Source organism: Centruroides sculpturatus, unplaced genomic scaffold (genome assembly GCF_000671375.1).
Source record: "Centruroides sculpturatus isolate CEXI.00-Female unplaced genomic scaffold, Cexi_2.0 scaffold445, whole genome shotgun sequence".
Classification (NCBI taxonomy): Eukaryota; Metazoa; Arthropoda; class Arachnida; order Scorpiones; family Buthidae; genus Centruroides; species Centruroides sculpturatus.
Genome location: NW_019384683.1, coordinates 502,881 through 524,889, shown reverse-complemented (window position 1 = coordinate 524,889; position 22,009 = coordinate 502,881). Strand labels below are relative to the sequence as shown.

At 30.7% G+C, this 22,009-nt stretch overlaps 2 protein-coding genes across 5 annotated transcripts in view; one reads left to right on the top strand and one right to left on the bottom strand.

Moving 5' to 3' along the window:
• LOC111627003 (putative uncharacterized protein DDB_G0287265) overlaps positions 1 to 11,699 on the bottom strand; it is a 23,750-nt gene extending 12,051 nt beyond the window's left edge. For 2 of the 3 annotated variants that reach the window (XM_023370543.1, XM_023370545.1), the window contains exons 1-3: positions 11,564 to 11,680; positions 5,825 to 5,942; positions 5,551 to 5,708 (exon numbers count right to left, since the gene is read on the bottom strand). In XM_023370543.1, the coding sequence (XP_023226311.1) occupies positions 5,551 to 5,708; positions 5,825 to 5,930 (264 nt within the window). In that variant the 5' untranslated portion in view covers positions 5,931 to 5,942; positions 11,564 to 11,680. Of the gene's footprint in view, positions 1 to 5,550; positions 5,709 to 5,824; positions 5,943 to 11,563 lie in introns of all 3 variants that reach the window. The other variant, XM_023370544.1, reaches the window with a different exon arrangement.
• Positions 11,700 to 13,828: 2,129 nt separating this feature from the next.
• The window catches only part of LOC111627002 (H/ACA ribonucleoprotein complex non-core subunit NAF1-like), a 47,708-nt gene continuing 39,527 nt past the window's right edge, over positions 13,829 to 22,009 (top strand). The window contains exons 1-2 of one of the 2 annotated variants that reach the window (XM_023370541.1): positions 13,829 to 13,898; positions 14,029 to 14,526. In XM_023370541.1, the coding sequence (XP_023226309.1) occupies positions 14,113 to 14,526 (414 nt within the window). In that variant the 5' untranslated portion in view covers positions 13,829 to 13,898; positions 14,029 to 14,112. Of the gene's footprint in view, positions 14,527 to 22,009 lie in introns of both variants that reach the window. The other variant, XM_023370542.1, reaches the window with a different exon arrangement.

Sequence of the window (22,009 nt, the reverse complement as noted above, 5' to 3'; positions counted from 1 at the left end):
GTTGTGTGTGTGTCTCGCCCCCATCTTCGTCTCCATCTCCCGACCTCGGATCGACAACTTTCCATCAACGGAAGTCGACCGCATCGTCCTGGAGTCGTCGAGACGGGATGGAAGTGTTCATTCTCGAACAAGGGACACTCCTTTAAAATGGGACTATCGTGGAACCACAGGAGAGGAAGACCCAGAGGCCGCAACCGCCGCAGAACTTCAAAAGATCGCGGAAATTTTGTAAGCTTCTTTCGTGTTTATTGAAAATAAACGGTTGTGTTGTTTGTAAACGAAGCATCTATCTCTGACTCAACTGCTTCCACATGTCGTTGATTGTTACCGCTCGGCAATCCAAACGGCAAGGGAGACGATGACGATATATATCACATATTATCGTTCGTTGAGTTATATTTCTCCCCCCTCGGCCCCCACAAATAAATTTGTATTATAAAAATCAAAAAATAAACAAAAGACATTTTCTTAGACAATATTTCCATTTACATAACAAAAGACAATATTTCCCATTTAAAACACAATATTTCCCATGGAAATATTGTGTTTTAAATGAAAATATTGTCTTAGCAAGAGATGGCACCTAATGCCTAACTCTAATACCAAATTATCTTATAACTATAATCTTTTTGTGTATGTAAAACTATTATGTGCTCCATCCTACCACACACCTGATTTTTGAGGTGTCAAAACTAAAAAACAGTTAACTTGCAACATGCAAAAAGTAAATGTATTTAAAAGTAATAAATGCATTTTGAAATGTGTTTTATTTTCATGTTTACAATATTTCACATTTTTGAATGTATTTATTTATTACTCAAGTATTAGGTACAGAAGATTTGTAGACCAATACAAAATCACAATTAAAATTACTATATGATCAACATTTTAACAGGAGATGTTGGTATGCACAAGCATGAAATTTACCATATACAATATCACACTGAAATATCTGTATAAATGTTCTTCAACATAGTGAAGAACTCTTTGCTTAAACATAGTTCCACAGGAGACTTGTCTGCTGGACATCATTTGCTTGTCTTGCTGTAGTTCAAAAGATCAAGAAATCCTTCCAAAACCAACACCAAAATTAAAACCAAACTAGGAGGGAAGTTACCATGTCTATACTGAAAACATAATACATGAGAATTGCCAAGTAGAATAAAGAGCAAATGATGCAAATGAGGCTGCATTAAATCAACTTTGTTCCTGATTCTAACTCTAACGCACACCCCTATTTTTGAGAGCAGAAAAGTCCAAGAAAAAGGTGTGCATTAGAATTGAGAAAGCACTGTATTTAAAAAAAATGCAATAATGTATAGTCTTCCAAATTTGTTATTTTATTTATTTATCACTTGTAAAACTCAAATGGTTCCAAAAAGAAGCATTTCAACAACTTTTCTAAGAATAAATAACCCTTCATAGAAATTTTAATTCCAATTAAGAGACAAATTAAATAATAAGAATAAAGTTTACTTTTATTATATAAATAAACATGATACTTTTTCTGTTAATCTATTGATAATATTAGGTTAGATTCTGTAGAGTCATTTCTGAATCCTGATGAATACAAATAAACATCCTTCAAGATGTACATTAAACAAAATTTTTAACTTTTTATAATGGCCGTATTCTCAACAAAGAATCAAGAGTTAGAAGTTAACCAATTACAGTTCAATTTACTTTTAGTATGTGAATGCTTACTGGTTAACTTCTAAACTGTAGATCTTAACTGTGAACACAAAAAAATTTGAATACTGATAACTAAAAAAATATCTACCATAAAAAAAGTATTTGCCAATCAAGATTTTTACAGAGATTTACAATTCCTATGCACTAGAGTGTACAGAAATTTATTATCGACATTATTATTACTGCTTTTTTATTCTGAATTTTAACAGTAATAGTTATAAAGTATTCTAGGTTAAATTGCACAAATAGAACTCCAATGGTGAAACTTCCAGTTGTCATCTTATTTGCAAACATGATGTCTGCAAGAAAGATGGTGTCAGCATAACATAAATAATAAATGCATAAACTTCTACTCATTGAAAAAATATGGCTAAATTGTTTTTCTTTGAATTTGGAATAGCACTTGAAGTAGATGGCTTCTCTGTTTATTTCTTGTTCTGCACACTTTTCTTCACAATACTCTTTGGTGCCACAGGTACTGTCTCAGGTTCATGTCACACTATAGCAGTGTTTTTCAACCGGGGTGCCGCGGCACCTTAGGGTGCCTCGGCGCCACGATTGGAGTGTCGCAAAGTTTAGAGCCTTTAGGCATTTTCTTCGAAATTTACTTAAGTGTAGTTCAAGATAACTCATTGTCAGTTCTATTTTGCTACGAGATATCTAGTAAGCAAAGAAACTATGACTAATCGCATGTTAATGTAATGTTCTATGCTACGTGTACGCACGACTTCGCCCAAACCACATTGCTTGGCCTTCATGTTCCCAGTCCCAGTACCAGAGAAGAACGACATGGACACTTGTGTCTTGTATATGCATTAAAAAGCATTGCATTGTACTTTGAAAAGCGTGTGGTTTTAATCACAAAGTAGGTGCATATTACAGTATTTTCGTAGTATTCAAAAGCAATGATGACAAATAAACAATTTTTTATCATTTTTTTAACATAAATTTTTTAAATTGATATGAAAAAGATAAGAAAAAAATAATGAAATATTTATTTTATATATGCATCAAAATAGTATAAAAAACGTAACAAATATCAATAAAATGATAATATAAAATGATGATATATTTGATAATAAAACTATATTTAAAAAACAATAGCGAGACTATTATTTTACATGTAGGTATTTCGACGAAATTCAATGGATTTAAATTTTGATTTTGAACACGTAGAAACACTTTTGCGTTGCGCGTAATATTCATTTTCGCAAAAAATTCATCTGGCCCATTAGTCCCTCCTTATTCAGATTCTAGATCCGCCGCTGGTCAAGGGTGTCACGATTTGTTATTTTTCAATTAGATGTGCCACTCAATGAAAAAGGTTGAAAAACACTGCACTATATTATGTTCTGCTCTTGGGTAGACTTTTGTTGTATGCTCAACAAAAATCTTGAATCATTCACCAGGTTTTAATCTCTCCCAACTTAACAGTTTTTTTTAATACATAAAGGCATGAAGATAAAAATCAGATAGATCCTCAGTGTAGTGTGATGAAAAATTCTTTCAATTCATTAGGCAGCCTCACAAACAGTCAATTTTCTGAGTGTGCACTCCTATAGAAGATCCACAAAATGTTCAGCATGTTTCACTGTCTCATGTTTTATCTCAATTCCCTCCAAATCATCAATATGGTTGTAGCCTTTCCATTCATTTATAAAAACTGTGCTCCCTTAATTTACATATTTTTAATTATCCAATTTAGACTGTATTCCATCCTGTCATTTACTTTAGTCACAATGTAAGAATTATCTTTGCAACAGATGCTTCTGATTACCAACCTGGTAACTTTCAACAATCTTCTTTTTTCATACTTTCATTTAAATATGACTGTCTCATTAATCTTTACAGTCTTGCCAAGAATACCAATTTTCATAGAAGTTAAATTAAACAGAGAAACCATCATATGTTGTATGAAGTTTTTCCAGTCTGCAGCTGTTTGATTGCTCAAGCTCACTACTACACACACCACATTCAAGATTCAAGTGACACTCTGTGCAAACTAAATGTCATATGAAGAATAGTATAATTTTGCCAAATCTGCTTCTGAATGCTACCCTCAAATGCTAAAGTGAAAACCTTGCATATATTACAGAAGAAAGCTACCAATTTTCAGTCCTCCCAAAAAAATATTTTCTGTTGGCCATAACATGTTTGACAAAATGCCTCTGATGGTTGAAAACCCAACTTAATAGCAAATTTTATGTCCAATGGAATACACTTCTCAATTTCAATTTCAAAAATACATATATAAAAAATTGGAAAAATTCCAGGAAATACAATACATAATAAATGACAACCGTTTTTCAACTTCACACCAATCTTCCAATTACCACTACAAAAAAAGGTTCAGTACTGATCAGGACACCAAAATAAAAACTCGCTGCCAATAAATCATCAAATCACAATGTTAATAAGGTTAATAAAAGTAGGGTTTCATTTGTGAAATTTAACTATATTTTAATAAGTTTAAAGAGAATATTTGGTCTTTCATGAAGAGATAAGATACCTAATCAAATAATTCTTATGGAAGCAAATAATTGCTCTTAACAATTCTCACATAGTGACTTTAAATGACTTCAACCAAAATGGCTTTGACATCACTCAGAGCACCTTAAACCTTCGAATATCTTAGCTCTCATATTACATAATGCTATAAAAAACGAGGCAGAAGCAAGCAAAAGCGCAACTCTTCTAATATATTGATAGTTATATATTTGTGAGAATACGAGGGGTCAGTGCCCTCTAATTGTAAGATCTGAAAGATCCGCTCACTTTGTCACGGGATGGCTTAATCTTAAAAGAGTTTGAGTGAAAAGTTGTGGGGTTGTGCAATTAGATGTAAGCAATAATAGAGGAGTCCATTAATAAACTCAACAAAATCAAACATTTAATAAAAATAAAATAAAGAAAATACAAAAATGGAGATATACCGGACCTAAGTTCCCTATGTCGCGAGAGAGAGAGAGTTTACAATAAATTCATATTACCTCATTGGGCATTTCGATGGAGCTGGTTTGCTGTAGTGAGGTTAGGCTGGACTTCGTTGTAAAATGGTTAGCAGGATGAGTAGCAGGATGAGTAGCAGGAGGAGTCCTATGTGGCACGAACTGCCTCGAGCAAGCAAAAATGTGCCCTTTTTATCTTGATTTTCTCCCAATCACCACCTGAGAAATTCGTCAGCTGACAGGAAGATCAGATGTGTTACCCAACCAGATGATGTGAGAAAATCAAGATAAGGCATATATTAAAGAAAACTAAATTTTCCTTTTTCCTCCAAGTAGCATTAGCCAGCAATTTTTCAGGATGTTGCTTTACATTTTTGTAGCTTTGTATTATACTAAATTAAAATTTTTAAAATATTTAAAAATGTATGTATATAGCTAAATAGCCCCTTTTGTAACAGCTGCTAACCGGTCCAGCCCCTCACATATTAATTATAATATTAAAATATATGTAATATATTAATTCTAATAATGCAATCCTCCAACAATCTCATTACTATATACAAATTAAAAATCTGGCCGCCAATAATAGATATCTTTGGCATCAGAAAATTGCTAAAACTTCATTTCCAATCATGCCTAATTTCTCTGTCTATCTTTCATTAAATGTGATAAATAATTATATAACTTAATAGTCAATTACTAACAGTGTATTTTGATCAACTATTAAATTATGGTATTAAAATACTAGCTGATATATTATTCTTTTATATAAAACAATTTACTATAGTTAAAAAGTCTGAATCTAAAATATCAAAATTTCAAATGGAAATAGAATGAAATATTTTATGTACCAATATAAATATATAAAAATCTCATAATTAAAATAAAGAATAATAATGTAAATGCTCACCGATACACTGAAAACTTTAGATTTAACATTTTTATATTTATTTGGTCCCATTTTCTTCTGCAATAACTTTAATTTTTCTTCCTCTTTTTGTTTACATTTCTCTTGGATTTCTTTTAGTTTTTTAAAATTTTCTTTGGCATAATCTTTTGGTTTTGGTTCTGAAAACATTTCATCAAAATTACTAAATTACTTTTATATACTATCTCATTAAGTATTATTATTATAATTAATTTTTAAACTATTATTGTTATTTATCATTAAAATTTAAAAATACTTGGTTTAGGTTTTGGTGGAGCTGCTTCTAAATGAATATCTTGTAGTAGTTGCCCTATAGTTGAAGATATATTTCTGGTTTGATACATTGCTCTTTCATTCGCCATTATTTAAACTAACTAAAAAATTCAAAGTTATATTAATAATTTTAATTTTATATCTGAGATCCTTATCTTTAAAATACAATATTAGAAAATACTTAATAAAAAGTACAGTTTTTTAAAATTAGGAATGTAGTATTTCAAAACTATAATAAAATTATTGTACATATGAAATACTTCTCATAGCAATTAATTAATTAAAAAAAATATTTATATATACACTGGTATATAACATATAAACAGGGTCAGCTCATGTAAAAATCACAGAAGAATGTAAACATACTAAAGTCATCCAAGGATTTGCAAATTTTATATCAAAATATATCACATTTCCTTGACTCTAAGATGCACTTTTTTAAATCTATCTTTATTTGTTCAAAGTAGCTTGTCTTACCATCATCATGCAAAGCTAATATCAGCTATCACAAAGTTCTACATCATACACTATTAATAATGATTTTGGCTATACTACTCAATGGTCACATTAGTTAATGTTAAAATGAGATTTGCTAGTAATAAGTGTTTAATTTAAACTCTATTTTAACATCTGAAATATCTTCAAGATAATATAATGATGCAGCATTAAGAGTTATTGTATATGCAGAAGAGCATGGAAAAAGAGCTACCAAATATCTATTTGATGGCATTTATATCATATTGTTTTACTAACTTTTTACTTAACAAAACTTAATAAAATTGATTATTTTGAAATTTAAGTTCTCTCCATGAAAAAAATTCTTAAAGTTTTATTTCAAACTTGTGATGCATCTCAGAATCAAAGAAATACAGTAATTTTACTTTTAATGGCACAATTAAATTTGTTCCAATTATTTTTGTATGGAAGCACTATTACTTGCAGGCAAAGTGTATAATCTCAAGTGTAGTAGTTGTCTATGCTTGTCACAGATCTATGATTAAAGAGCAATTGAAAAGATACATGTTCAGGAAAAAGAGTTAGCTTTATGCTGTACATGTATCTTTTCAGTTGCAGCTGATATTCTTGAGGCAATTAAGGCAGTAAATTTTAAGTTTTCTTAAATTGCAATATCTTACTTGAAATTCAAACCAGGTTCATACTGTTTGGTTTTATTCAAAACCACATTCTTTGATTATAATTTTTTCATACTTTATTATTATTTTTTACCAGAAAATGCCAAGTTTTCAAAGTCAAAATTTAATTTGAGCCATCCAAGCATATATATGTGGTACTACATAAAGTATAATATATGTTTTGTAAGAAGTCTAAATGAAAATATGAATAACTAGCAATTATTTATTGTGACAACATCGTAATGCTGGGTTGCAATTTTCTCCACCTCAAATTAGTATTCTTGAGACTCTATTGCTAACAGGAAAAGTATGATGTATCTATCTAATTTCTTTCAAGGAAAAATTTTTGAACTGGAATAACATGACTTCCAGTTTGAACTAGAAGTTTGTATATAGTTAATTGGGGCTCCTGCCACACCTGGTCTTGATTTTCATCTAAAAGCTGTTATACACGTTACGTTAAATCCTTTGAGGATTAACCATGATTTTTTTTCTATCTATCCACCTTTAAATAAAAATAATTCTTTATACGTTGGGAAATATTTTAATAAGTTTTGTAAATTACTATGTTCGATTCAGCCAGTTATATCCAATTTTTTTTCGTCTGTTAAGTACATCCTTTGAGGATTTCCGTAACGTGTATAACAGCCTTAACTCTGTTCTCAAGATTAAGGAAGGACATGATTAAAAATAAGAGTCCTCTAAGTGCCTACAGGGTATAAAAAGAAAAAAGTTTGTCTAAGGCCAGATGTAACCACTGATGCAATGTCAATGATTACATGAAACCACCAATAGTTTTGAAGCCATCACACTGCACTACACAGGTCAACAGAATATGATGTATTCACCAGATATTACTAAGGACATGCAGATATAAGGACAGGTAACATATGTATGAACAACACCTGCCACCTACAATTCTTATTTGACTTTTTTAAATACAAATTGGAATATTTTGGGACAGTCTAGGAAAAATTTTCTAGACTGTCCCAATTAGGACAAATTAGACAAATCTCAAAAATTCAGGAGTATGACAACTTTACACAGAACAGACTGCATATCTGATGTGTATTGCAAGTATCTTAACATAAACCTCTTCATTCTAGTCAGTAGTCTTTTTCTAAAGTTATTGCTGTATGCATACATGGTGACTGAACATATAGTATTGTTTTTACTGCTGGTATAGCATAGTAGCACATGCTGGCTGAAAAATAGCCTGATTCATATATACATATTAAATCATACAGTAAGGATATGTAAATAAAAAATCTGCACAAAACTCAAACTTCTTCACTTTTACAATACAATTATCCAGGAACAAAAAATTGAGAAAATTATTTTCATCTGTCTCTAAATTATGGAATCTGGTCCACAATCAGTGGCTTTTCTGATTTTAGTCTTGATGTCAGCCATCAGAATTCAAAAGTGCTCTGAATTAAATAGGCAAAGCTTGGACTTGGACTTGATGCAGTCCACTTCATTGTTGGCAAACCACCCATTTTCATATACCTGTTTCAGATAGTGCCAAAATTATTCAGTTGGTCACAGCTGAGAAACATTTGCAACATTGTCCTCTTTGCTAACATAAAGGACTCCATATTCCTCTATCATGGAAACTGTATTGGCCAATTAAAGAAACAATGTTTAGATGATGACAGTTTAGAGATAGTCTAGACTACAGTTCAGAAAAATTTTGTTGCAGAGATGACGTTTCTTGTTTGCTGCAGTTTAGATGGCAATTAAAAACTGGTTATTTAGTCTACTTTTTAGACTTGCTCAACAGCAGGTTTAGATGGCATTTTAATTTAAGTGGAAGTTGTCACATTGTTTTGTTTGTTGCAAAATTTAGATAAAAAAATGGATATCATTTTTTTGATAAATGTTGTAAATAAGATGAATCAACAAAATTATTCATTAATTAATTGCTTAGATCAGAAATAATATAATTAAATGCTTTAAATGTTCCAATTCCAATATTCAAACAGGTGAAGACTTAAGACTACAATTAAAACAGATGCTTTTATTTACAACTGAACAATCATGTTGATTATAAAATTTTAATGCATTTCAGGGTCATTATTGTTATAATCTCCTTGTCAGAATGTTCTGTTAAACAAATCTTAATAATTACTTCAATCTTTTTATAGAAATAAAAATAAAAGTAATAAAATATTTAAAATTATTCAGCTCAACAATTACGAAGGGAGAGAGTAATACAAGATACAAATAATTCCTTAAAAATCTATTCTGAAGACAAATTCAAATTAAGTATAAATTTTCTAAATCTGGAATTGTTCATATTTTAAATTGTATTGACAAAGAAATTAAACATTGAAATGGAAAAAGATTGTCATTAACTGCCGAACTGTGTTTGTTGACGGTTTTAAGATTTTATTCTGCTGGAAGTGTCCAGAAGATAGATGGCAACCTTATTGAAGTTTTTCTTGACATCACAAATGAATAACCTGATTGGCTGAACAACTCCTAAAAGAGGGGAGTAACAGCGAAGAAAATAATAGCTGTTTTGTTGAGGTTCATTTAGATCAGGGGTGTCCAACCTTTTTGTTTCTCTGGGTCGCATTGGAAGAAGTAAAGGAGTTGTAGGCCACAAATATATATAATATATACTTGTGGCCGAATATACAAGTATATTTAAGGACTAACATGTGTAGATAATAATAATAAATATTATAACTNGAAAAATATAAAAACAATAAAAAATTATACTTCAGAAGTTAATTTAGTATCAAAAACGTAAAATATTTGAGTAGCCCAAGACATAGCCAAAGATTGCAGCGCCACAGCACTGGCGAAAATTTAAATTTGCCGACTGGAATTCTTTCGGATGATTGACTTTCAGATAATCGACGCTCTACTCTAATATGTAACCGAAAAAGTAGCCAAAGCGCCAAATGATATTTTTTACGTCAAACCAAAAAAGTAGCCACATTAGGCCCAATGTAGCCAAATCTTGCAACGTTGGAAGAAATACTAAATAAAGCTGGAGTTGTGAATCAAAGGATTATAGACCCAAGTGCGGAAAAAAGAGGCAAAAAACAAAAGATAAAGAAGTGAAAAAGGTTGAAAAATTACGGGTCCATATTTGCTTAACAGATCTATTTAACATTTCTCACTACTAAATCTTTTGTCCTTTCTCATCTTTCCCTCCTTTTCCCAAATTTGGGTCTATAATCCTTTGAGTCCTATAATCCACGACTCCAGCTTTATTTAGTAATCCTTCCGCATTCACACATCTCCAAGTATTTGAAAATATTTTCTTTCCACTCAAAAATAAAATATGAATAAAGGTTTACGGCTTTGTGAAACCTTTTTTGAGTTTATGCCAATGAAATAAATAAATAATAAAAAATTAAAACATTTGTAGATTTTGTTTACATGTTTATTGGGCCACATTGGAACTTACCTTGGGCCGCATGCGGCCCACGGGCTGGACACCCCTGATTTAGATGGTGTTCAGAAATGGATGATCATCATCTTTGTAACTCATTTTAAACCACAGTTCAGTCAGCCAATGTCTAGACACTGTTCGGTTGTTATATGTTGTTTAACGTAAACTCTGTCTCTGTAATGTGCTGTATACATTGCATCATGTGCAGCTGCAAGGTCTGACCAGAAGGCAACAGACCATCTGAATGGTGTTTCTTGAAGAATGGGATCAGCCTCCTCTTAATATACTCTACTTGCATACACTTCTTTTCTGATGCAGATGCAGGAGGATGTTATGAATGCTTGAAATTTCCTTTCAGACTGATTGCTATCTAAACCAACATTTTTGAGAAAAATTTGCACGGCAATTAAATTTTATAGATCAATCTCAACCCCCATCCTTACAACAGTACATGTTGTTCCCAGTGCAGTCATTTCTATCAAAGGTAAAATACAACTCATCATTCACCACAACATCTAGTTCATTTGAAGTCCCGAAAACACCCTCATACATTTTTCACATCAGTTGTTTTTTTGTATGTTTTAGAGCCAACTTTCACTTCCAAAAGATATTTTGCTGAATAAAATGTTTTTAGCAAACTGATGAGATATTTTAAACTTTCTTCCAAGTTTTCTTAGTCACCGTCCAACTTTCCCAATCATCTCTCTTTCCAAAGACTCCCTTTAGTCATCTGTCATTTCTAATTTTTCCACTCGTTGGAAATCTAGCAATAGTCTTACCACTTTTTAGCCTTTCTATGATGCTGTAAACTGTCCTCTTTGCCATTCCTATATCTATAAAATGCTTAACTAAGAAACTTTTCCCCTTTTCTATGTTTGTAAAATTCGCCAACTACAATTCTTCTTTCCTCTTCACTAAGCTGCTCTGGTTTGTTTACATTTGGAATATTGTTGCTACAACAACATGAATTTAAATCTAGATGAGTCTGAGCCGCAATCAATGCCAACATATTGTCGAATTGAATTGAAAATGTCATCAAATTAATGTTGTCATTAAAGACAAACAGAAAGTGATTAAAAAATAATAATAATAATTCAATTAAAAAACATATCATGTCAGTATTTAATTTTAAAACCTAAAATAGAGTAATTAAGTTCAATGTTGGAACAAATATCTTCACCTTTAAATGATTATTTAATTAATAAGAAGTTTCGAAATAAAATCTTTCACTCACGCTTCGTATTTTCGATCAACAATTTTCAAATTGTTTTGACGACTTTGCGCCACCTGAGAAAATTTCAAACTTTTTTCTTTTTTTAAAAAAATTCACTAATAACATTTTTTAAAAAATTTTATTATAAACGCTACCTTTTATCAAATAATAACATATTTTTAATAGATATTTTAAAATTAGAATAATAACATTTAAATATAATTAAAAACTCTCATATTTTGAATTTTTAATGTCGATCCAGAAGTCGGCAGGATGACCCAAACGGTTATCCTGTAAAATAAAATGTTTTTATTCTAATAATATATATAGGTTATGTATAGAATATATTGCAGTATTTTGGAAATTTGAGATTTAAACATAAATAATAATGTCGACTTTTTATTAACGGCTTTATTAGAAATATTTCTTCTCTGACAAAAATATGCCGATTTGTAATGAAAATAATTATTTGTAAAATTTCAAAGAAAAATTCTTCATTCTTAATGTCCTGCCAATAATGCTATTAAACAGCACATTCCACCGGTCAAAATACCAGAAATATTTCCCCAAAATGTTGATTTTCCATGTAGCAAGTAGACTATAAAAATCGTAGCGATTATAATCCAGAATCTGTGTGCAACGCAATTATCGACTTTATAAAAAGGCAAATAGTAGCATAAAAATGTATCGAGAGAGAAATTAACTCCAGAAAATCCCGTTATGCATTCTTCGATGTTATTTGGCCATTTCAGTCCAACGAGATACAAAAACATCACTAAGATGAGGTTACTTGAAACGATGTTGAAGAGTAAAAGGAATGCGAACTTTATACTTCCCAATCTGTTTTCCAGGTTACGCCCCAGAAGATAGAATGAAAACATATTAAAGATGAGATGAATTATATCGTTGCAACAAAATGATGCTGAAATTAACCTTTTCCATTCGTGGTTTTTCAAGATCCATTTTATACTGATGCAGGAATCTTCACAAGCCAAATATGGATAAAAGAAGTTAGTAACTTGTAACAATATGACAGGAATCGTAATGATACACTCTAGCATGATCGCAACGTTTGATGTAATTATTGCGGTTATTAAACAATAACGACAATTATTTGTTTTTATAAATGTTTGACTATTATCTTTTAATAATATTAATGTAGAAGTTTATTTTTAATTTTTTTTTATGAATATGAGCATGACATAAATAAATTTTGCAAATTGTATATTATTTTTGTAGTCATAAATGTTAGTTCATATTGATAAATTTAATCATAATTTTCGATGTTCAATATGAATATACTTTTCTTTGTATCTATTCGTTTTGACTGATACCTATATAACAAAATAAAACAGATTAGAAATAAAAATTAAAACTGTTCTGACAAATGCTTCATAATGTTCATATCTACATGGATTGTTTGTGTTATCTAGCATTGAAGCTTGACATGCCCATTTAGTATCATTCAGAAATTGAAAAACGGGAACCGACATATCTGGTACCTGCCCTCCTGAAGATCCACGTGAGCGGCCACAACTTCTTCAATTAGACCCAGCAGGCACCATGCAAAGAATTCATGGAATAGCCGCCTCATTAGCAGGTGAAGTTTCACACTCGTGAGACTTCACTTGCTAATATAGTCTCAATTCGGACTCTGGGGGTTCCGAGATTTAATTCCTTACCACCCGGCGTCCCCGGGTAATAAGGAACTAGACATACTCGGCATGGCCGAGTTCATAATGGGCACGGAAAAAAACCTTTTATTTCTTTCTAATCTATGGACACTAAAAAGAAAAAAAGTATCTGGCATGCTAATCATTTAGCATTTTTTCTTTTGTTGTTAGTTTTTTGCTATTTTCGTTTAAATAAATTATTTATATACAGTACTAATAAGTATTTAAATTAGAATATTTAAAAAATATCTTTATCCATTCTTTCTTTTATTGGAATATACCAGTATATGTATACATTCATTCAAAATATTAAAAATTATTAAATTAGAACTTATTCTTTAATAAAAAAAAATAGTCTAGCAAAAATATAATTGTTATAGTTTTANTTTCTCTCTTAAGCCACTCTTTTCTAACCCAGTGGTGTGTTTTGTCTCTGCTATCCCAGAGGCACAAGAAGCAAGGATATTTGGTGTAGCCAATTTGCTGTCCAAGGAGAAAGTTTACCATTTTTAAGTCTACACAAATTACCCATTAATGTTCACGATACTTTATCTTCTCCTAGTAGAGGGCTTTTAATTTATGAATGTGCACGTGTAGCATGGTTGTTATCATTTCGTTTATTCTGACAGGTGATTTTTCGTTATTTATTTATTTCCATCTTTGTTAAGAAACGTACTCAACGAATAACAATTTAAATATAAAATGTAACTAATTTATTACCGCGAATAATTGAGTAATCGAAACTTTCTCGTATTTCAGAAGTATATGAAAAGTAACTGTTAAGTAAAAGAGCTTAACAGTGTGGAACAGAATTTGATTATATTTTCGGAATATTTTCTAAAAATGGAGGAGACTCAAGCAGAAAAATTGACAGTCGATTCTAATTCAGCAAAAATGTTATCAAGTACAATCGCTGAAACATGCGAAGAAATGAAAGAAACTGAAAATGTAATCAACCATAATATAGTAAACAGTGAACAGTGCAAAGAAAAGACACGTGAGACAGGTGAAGTGAAAGAAATTGAAAATACAATCAATGAAAATACATTGATAAGTAATGAAGATTGTGAAGAAAGCAATCTTATTGAAGTCAAATGTGAAATAGATACTAAGGACAAAAAGATTGAAAACATAATAGATGATGACATTTTGATAAATAGTGAACAATACAAAGAAAGCAATGTTAGTGAAGATACTTGTTGTGTTAATATAAATGAAAGCAATTTAGAATCAGTGGAAAATTTTGAAGAACCTGAAGTAAGTTGATAGAATATGTTTAATATTTAGTAATTGGCCATTTGTTAAGTGAACTCTCTTATAATTTCCAGTTTAGCATGCTTTCTAGTAAATCTTTTAGTGCCAGTGGCCAAGTGGATAAAACCACTGAACACTGTTGATTATGAGTTTATGCTTCCTCAATGGGCTGGCCATATGAAATTTTCCTGGTTTTATTCACATATCTAACACTTAACTAGGCCAGTTTCCCCATACAAAGTCCTCCTGGAAGGCAGATTGTCCAAATGTTGTGATGCTTTATTTCATCAATCCAGTCTAATGTTTTGAGTATATGGTATTATCTATGGCAAATCTTTAGCTTTGAGATCTCCCTAAATTATTAATTGAAAACTTTTATAATGATTTAAATTATTATTCATAATGTTTAATGATGACAAGATTAAATATTTTGAAGGAGATTTGAATTTAAGTCTTTTATGTTGAAATGCATGCTTTTGTTAGTACAGACATGTAGAATGTTTGTACTAACAAAAGCATGCTTAATTGATTGTATTGGTGCATTTTCATATGTCCATTTAAAATGGACATATGAATTAATAATTAATTTTTTATGGTAATAAAGGCTCATTATTCAAAAATTACAACAAGTATAAATTATGAAAAAAGGAATGTAAACATGTAAACTGTTACATAACACAGGTCAACAGTGGTTTTGGTGCCCAGGTATTTTGAGCTGATTTCATATGAATTTGATGTCCTGAATTCAAATATGGCATTAGTTTTTGCCTAGGAGCTCTAATTTTTAAGATATAGCATTTTAGCGAAATATATGTTTTAATATCTTAAGTTAAATCCATGGATCAAGTAAAAAAACTAAACACGGAATTTTTATTATAATATTATGCAAATATTATTCTATACAAAGATAGAGGAAAAAGTCATCAATAAAACTAAACAGTTACACATTGAGGAAGCTTTTTTTCCGTGATTTTCGTGAATGTATTTTGGAGCAATCCCTTTTTAAACTCCAGCAGTAATCTGCCATCATATGCATATCCCATCTTCCTTGGTAGCAGTCCTCCATAGTTTTAATATCCTGGTGAAATCTTTCACCTTGTTCTTCACTGGTTTCTCCTAAATTTTCAGGAAAACGGTCTAAGTGACTGTGTAAATAGTGCACCTTAATACTCATATTACACCCAAGGGATTTGAAACTGTTAAGCGTCTTGTTTACCAGTTCAACATAATTTTCAGCTTTGCGTTTGCCTAGAAAATTTCTGATAACTGCAACAAATGAAGTCCAGGCTTTTCGCTTAGCTTCGTTCATCGAATTTACGAAGGCAAGATCGTTAATGAGTTGTCTTATTTGTGGGCTGTCAAATATTTCTGCTTTAATTTTTTCTATACTTAACTGAGGCATTTTTTCCCCTATATATGCAAAGCATGATCCCTTCTTATCAAAAGCCTTTTACAAACTGCTTCATTAGACCTAGCTTGATGTGCAGTGGAGGAAAGATGATTTTCTCTTGTCCAACTAAGGGGTCGTTAATGACATTTTTTTCTCCAACGTCCATGTTTTCTCTCTTAGGACACTCTTTTCTAACCCAGTGGTGTGTTTTGTCTCTGCTATCCCAGAGGCACAAGAAGCAAGGATATTTGGTGTAGCCAATTTGCTGTCCAAGGAGAAAGTTTACCATTTTTAAGTCTACACAAATTACCCATTAATGTTCACGATACTTTATCTTCTCCAAGACCAGAGCTATAGTGTTATATTCTTCTTTCATTTTCGTTGAGTAAGCAATTGGTATTGAACCATATTTGTTCCCATTGTGTAGGACACATTTCAAACTTTGTTTTTAGCTGTCAATAAATAGGTGCCAATCATCTGAAAAATATTCAAGAAGGCCCATTTTTTCCAAGAGTCCTCTAATTTCGTGACAAAACACAAGATTGTCTTCTTGAGAGAAGAAGGGTAGCAGATCCTTTTCTCTTGTACGGTAAAAGGTAATTTTGGTTCCTTGCTCCAGTAAATTTTTCTCCTTCAACCTGGAAGCCAATAATTCAGAAGCTTCTTTTGGCAGGTTGAGATCTCTGGTGTGGTCATTTAACTCATCCTGGTTGAAACATTGAGGAATTGATGGCATTCTCTCGTAATCACAGTCACCTTCATTAGGATCAGAGGGATACTCATCCTCACAGAGCTCTGGTAGCTGGTGAAATGATGGAACTGGCACTTCCTGTGTGAGGGACCGGGCATCTTGCAGAGACTAAATCAGGATAAATCCACTTGCTACGGTTGTTACAATTGATTCCATTAATATTTACTAGGCAGAAATAACAGTCATTGAAGTGATTTTTGGGTTCTCTCCAAACCATCGGTACGCCAAATTTCAGACTTTTTCTTTTCCCAGTAGTCCACTGTCGTAAATGTTCTGTACAAGTTTTACAGATCTGATGCGGTGCCCAGCTTTTATCCTGATCACCAAGTTTAACACCAAAGTATCCAAGATAAGCTCTCTTTACAAAGTCACTAATAGTTTTTCTGTTTTCTTTTAATGTATGTTCTCCGCATATGTAGCAAAACACATCAGAATGATTTACATAACTTCTTCTACTTGAACTCATTTTATTTCTATTCAACAACACAAATAAAAGCATCTAGAACACAGTACTTTGCTCTTTGTTTCCCTTTCCTTCTACAACTTTCCTTTATAACCCTTTTCCCTTGGGGTGGGATTAACAATTCTTGGAACCACTGAGAACAAAGAGATGAATGAAGTCCTGATGCTGATGAACTAACTGGATGGCAGACTAACAATGGGGAAAATATACAGGAATCAATTCTTGCATATGTGATTTAGAACTGTACAAACTGGAATTAGAGCTGAACATTTCATGTAGCACTGTACGTTAAAAAAACACAGATCTAAAAAAGTAGAGCTGATAGAGAAAAACTGATTTCATATTTGGATTCAGCAACCCAAATATAGCTAAAATCAGTTCTAAAATCCTAGACACCAAAAAAAAAATTTTTTTTTGTTGACCTGTATAATCTTCAATTTAGAATTATTGTTTTCTCATCTCCAAATAGGTACTAAATAAAGTATGATTCTAAATCGAAATAATTAAAACAATATGAATGATATAAGTAATGAATTAACTGAAATATTTCCATAAATAACTAATTTGTCTTTAATGTTCTATCATTTGCTCTGTTTTTCAAACAAGTACTGTCAGTTTTTTTTAAAGAATCATCAGATTTTTTTTGAATATAATAAAATCATACAAATGTTAAAATTCATTCATCCAATACAATACTCTTGTTACATTTGTTATAATATTCTGTTAAATTCATTCAATGATTATCCTGTAATACATTTGTATAATTTTATAATATTCAACAAACATGAAGATGATCCTTTAAAAGAATTGAAAGTACTTGTTTGTAACACAAAACAAACATTGAGAAATTAAGAGTGAATTAGTTATTTATAATATGAGTTATAAATAGTAATGAGATTGGTCATATCTACAGCATGCTTATAGTGCTGCAGCACTCCCTTGATAGCCCTCTTCGTGCCCACAGGGCAGAAAGAATAAAAAAAAAGCACTCCCTTGATACCACAGCAACCAGTTTTACTTTAAAATAAAAATATAACAACTCATATTACATGAATTCAATGCCAGAAAGTAATTTTATTCAAGCAGAAAAATTTTAACTAATATTTCTCAGAAACACTTGTCAAAAAATGTGGAGCACAGAGTAAGGTAATTGAGTAACAGTCCCCAAAAAACACCTGAGGGCACTTGCCTCAGTATTTCCTGAATCTATCTTGAGAAGCATCCATATTCTCAAAATCCTGGATATTCCACTGAATGGGGTTAATATGAGTTTGAGATTTTGAAAGATGTGATTTTGGTGATAATTATGTCATCTTCAATGCAAAATCATGCATTTAGTATGGCATTTATAGTTTAAAAGGAGAGGGTTTGTGAAAAGTAAACCATTGTATAGAACAGGGAAGAAGACAGTCAGAAATGGCTCAAAAACTATGCATATAGATAGCCTTAACTCACAGAACTGAAAAGTTCTGTATTTGTGGGGAAGATGTATTCATGAGTATTCATTGGGATTATAATGCCAATGAATACTCATGAATACATCTTCTGCATAATGCCTTCCTTATATATAAGGAAGGCATTATATCAGCATTGAATTATACATTTTGAAATAACTTTATTTAAAAGTAATAAGTTAATTTCAAATTAAACTGGAAATGTTAAAAAAATGATTAAAAAAAATTGAACTACTTCCATTTTATAACAAATATGAAAACTTGTAAATTAATATATATAGTGAATGAATTATTGTTTAATTCACTTAACTCAAAATTAAAAAATTATAATTTCAGAAAAATTTAACTGCATGAAAGCACAAAAGAAAATGAAACTACAATCAGTTCTCATTAAGATAAATTACCATATTTACTCGCTTATAAGACGATCTCGCATATAGAATGAAGTGTGACTTTAAAGATCAAAATAAAGAAAATTAGATTTATTAATACAATTGTAATTTTATTTTGTTTAATCACAAGTAAAATATCAAATGAACATAAATGCATACATTGTCCTGCAAAAATTATTGGCATTTTAAACTTTAAGGAAAAATCTTGTAAAATCAACAACATAATTTGTTTATGTAAAGCTCAACAACTGGGAACCTTTTTTGCCAATTCTTAACAGTCGAATCCACTCTCTGTCGATTACACTGATGAGTTTCACCAAATTCTGATTTCTGAATAATCATCTGTTTTCACATGAGAATGGATTAAAACTTATATTGGGCTCCCATGTGATTTTTGGAATTTCAGTTTGGAATTCTATTGAAAAGCTTTTCTTTTTTTATTGCTATTCATCTTTACTCCTGACAATACACAAGAATGATGAAACTACTCAGATAAAATACTTTTGTTTTTTAAACACCAGAAGGTGAGCATCTGGTAAAAAATGCGAATACATGGTTCACAAAAATTATTGCAAACACACAAAGAATCCTTCGCTTGTGCATATAAGACAACTAAGGTTTTTGAAGCAGTGAAAAATGAATAAAATTTTATATGTGAGTAAATACGGTATTTTCAGGAAGATTTTCCATGTTCTATAAATGTAATGTTAAAAATATTTGATAAGTTCTTGCAGGACAAAGATAATATGCTTCAATAAAGTAAACTTAAATTGATAGTTTTGAAAAATTTTCAAACTTTGAAATTCACCAGATGATGATCTCTTAATTAAGTGTGAAACTATTGCTAATTGTATTAAAAAAATCAAGGCTTTTTAATGATATACAGGATTATTCATTCAATAAAAACATTTTAAGTTTATTACAAGAAATGTGCACTATCTTGTTTGAGAAGCAATTGGAACTTTCCAAACTCACTACTTTAATGTTAATGGTAATTTAGCTTTAAGAATTAACAACTGAAAACTTTGTGAAACATGGTAACTATGATATAGTTAATAGTGACAATGAACTTGTTACCAGATCAAAATGTAATAACATAGTAACATAGATAATTGCATCTGTTAGTTACCGACTCAGATGCAATTAACTGTGTTATTATGTTATTACATGTATAAAAAAAATGTTCTCCAAGACATTTTTGATAAATTAGATGAAATTGAACTAACAGCTAATCGTTTGGAGTTTATTGGAAAGCATCAAAACTGTAATTAGTAATTACTTTAAATGAATAAATTTCTGTTATTCTTTGATAAGAATAACTTAACTATATCCTTGAATTTTTCACTTGGAACAAATGAATTCATTTTATTGAGAATTGATTGTAAATGTCATTATTAATTTCTTTATAAATCATATATTTCTATTTGTTAGTTTAGAATTTTCTAATACAATATTTTTATATACCACAATAGTATATCATGAATAATCATCCACTGAGATTTTTTTTCCTGTTTTGGACGTGATTATTAGAATAAAAAAATATTGACATTGTAAGAATGAAAAAAAGCACAATTTTAAAAGAAATGTAAAACTAGTTAAATCAGAATATTGTAACAAATATATTAAAAATAATTTGAATGAAGTACTTGAATTACAGTGGCGTGTGGTGACATTTCATGATAGGGAAGCTGTGCTGGCCCTGGATAGAATCATTGGTTGGAAGTGTTATACGATATTTTGGTTTGTAGCATCCATAAACTAAACCGCGTGAGATTGGAGCTCTGTAAAGCACGTGCGCGAATGTGTATAATTTGGCTGCTTTATATGATTCAAATATTTTTGCCATGGAAGCTGTCCCATATTCGACGATACAGCACTTCCATTGGGAATATGCATAAATGAATTTATATTCTAATATACCATACAAATCTTTTTTTTTCATATATAGTATAGAAATTCGTAATAAGATACATAATGCAGTTATAATAAAATATAAATTTTAATTAATTCAAAGTATATTAAAATATTAAAAATAATTGCATAATATGTATTTATATTTTATAAAATAAAGAGAAGTGGCACTTCCACAGCTTCCACAGACGGCATTCCACTAAATTACCTTAATTAACTTTGTAAATTTTGATAATTCCTGATATCAGTAATATTGAATATCAATAATGATATTAGCCAGTATTCATTTTTCCAATTTCAATTCTGGGAAATATTGTATTGATAGTTATTTATTTGATAATATCAAACATCACTAATGTACCCCTGTTTAGGTCAACTGGTGCAGTTTACTTCAAAATACAGTCGACCCCCCTATAAGATCATAGATACGTTGCATTTTTTAGGAATCTGATTTCTTACGAGTCGTTCCAATCACAGCCCGACACTTGTAAAGTTTACGGACTACGGCTGATTGAAAGGTTTTAATCCATAAAATTAATCGATTCTAGACTAATCTGACTCAACATTTCCAAAATACGTATATATTTTTTGGAAATAATCCGTATAAACTACGCTACAAACAAAAAATTGTAAGATTACTTACCGAGTATGCACCATTCGACAACCCCATTGCTAAAGCTTGTTTTCATCGCGAAGCAGCACACCAAACCACGGCCGATTTCTGATAACTTATTTTTCTGCGAAAACTTTGTTGAACTTCAGAGACATCATTAATATAAATAATTTTAATCGCCGTTGAATAAGAAATGTTTCTTTCACAAGAAATGTATAAAATTACAGTACTGTATTAGACTTATGGTACCTAATTTACATACTGTACAGACAATAGTTAGCGTAAAAATCTCCGTAGGTGGCGCCACGCTAGACGGCGGAAATTATATATTTAATTATAACAAAGTTACAATAAGTTAATATATAATTATATATACAGTACCTAATTTATATATAATTAATATATAATTATATGTACAGTACCTAATTTATATATAATTTATATAATACTGTCCAGACGATAGAAATCTCTCCGTAGCGTGGCGCTACGGACGGCGGGAAAGTAGTTCGGCT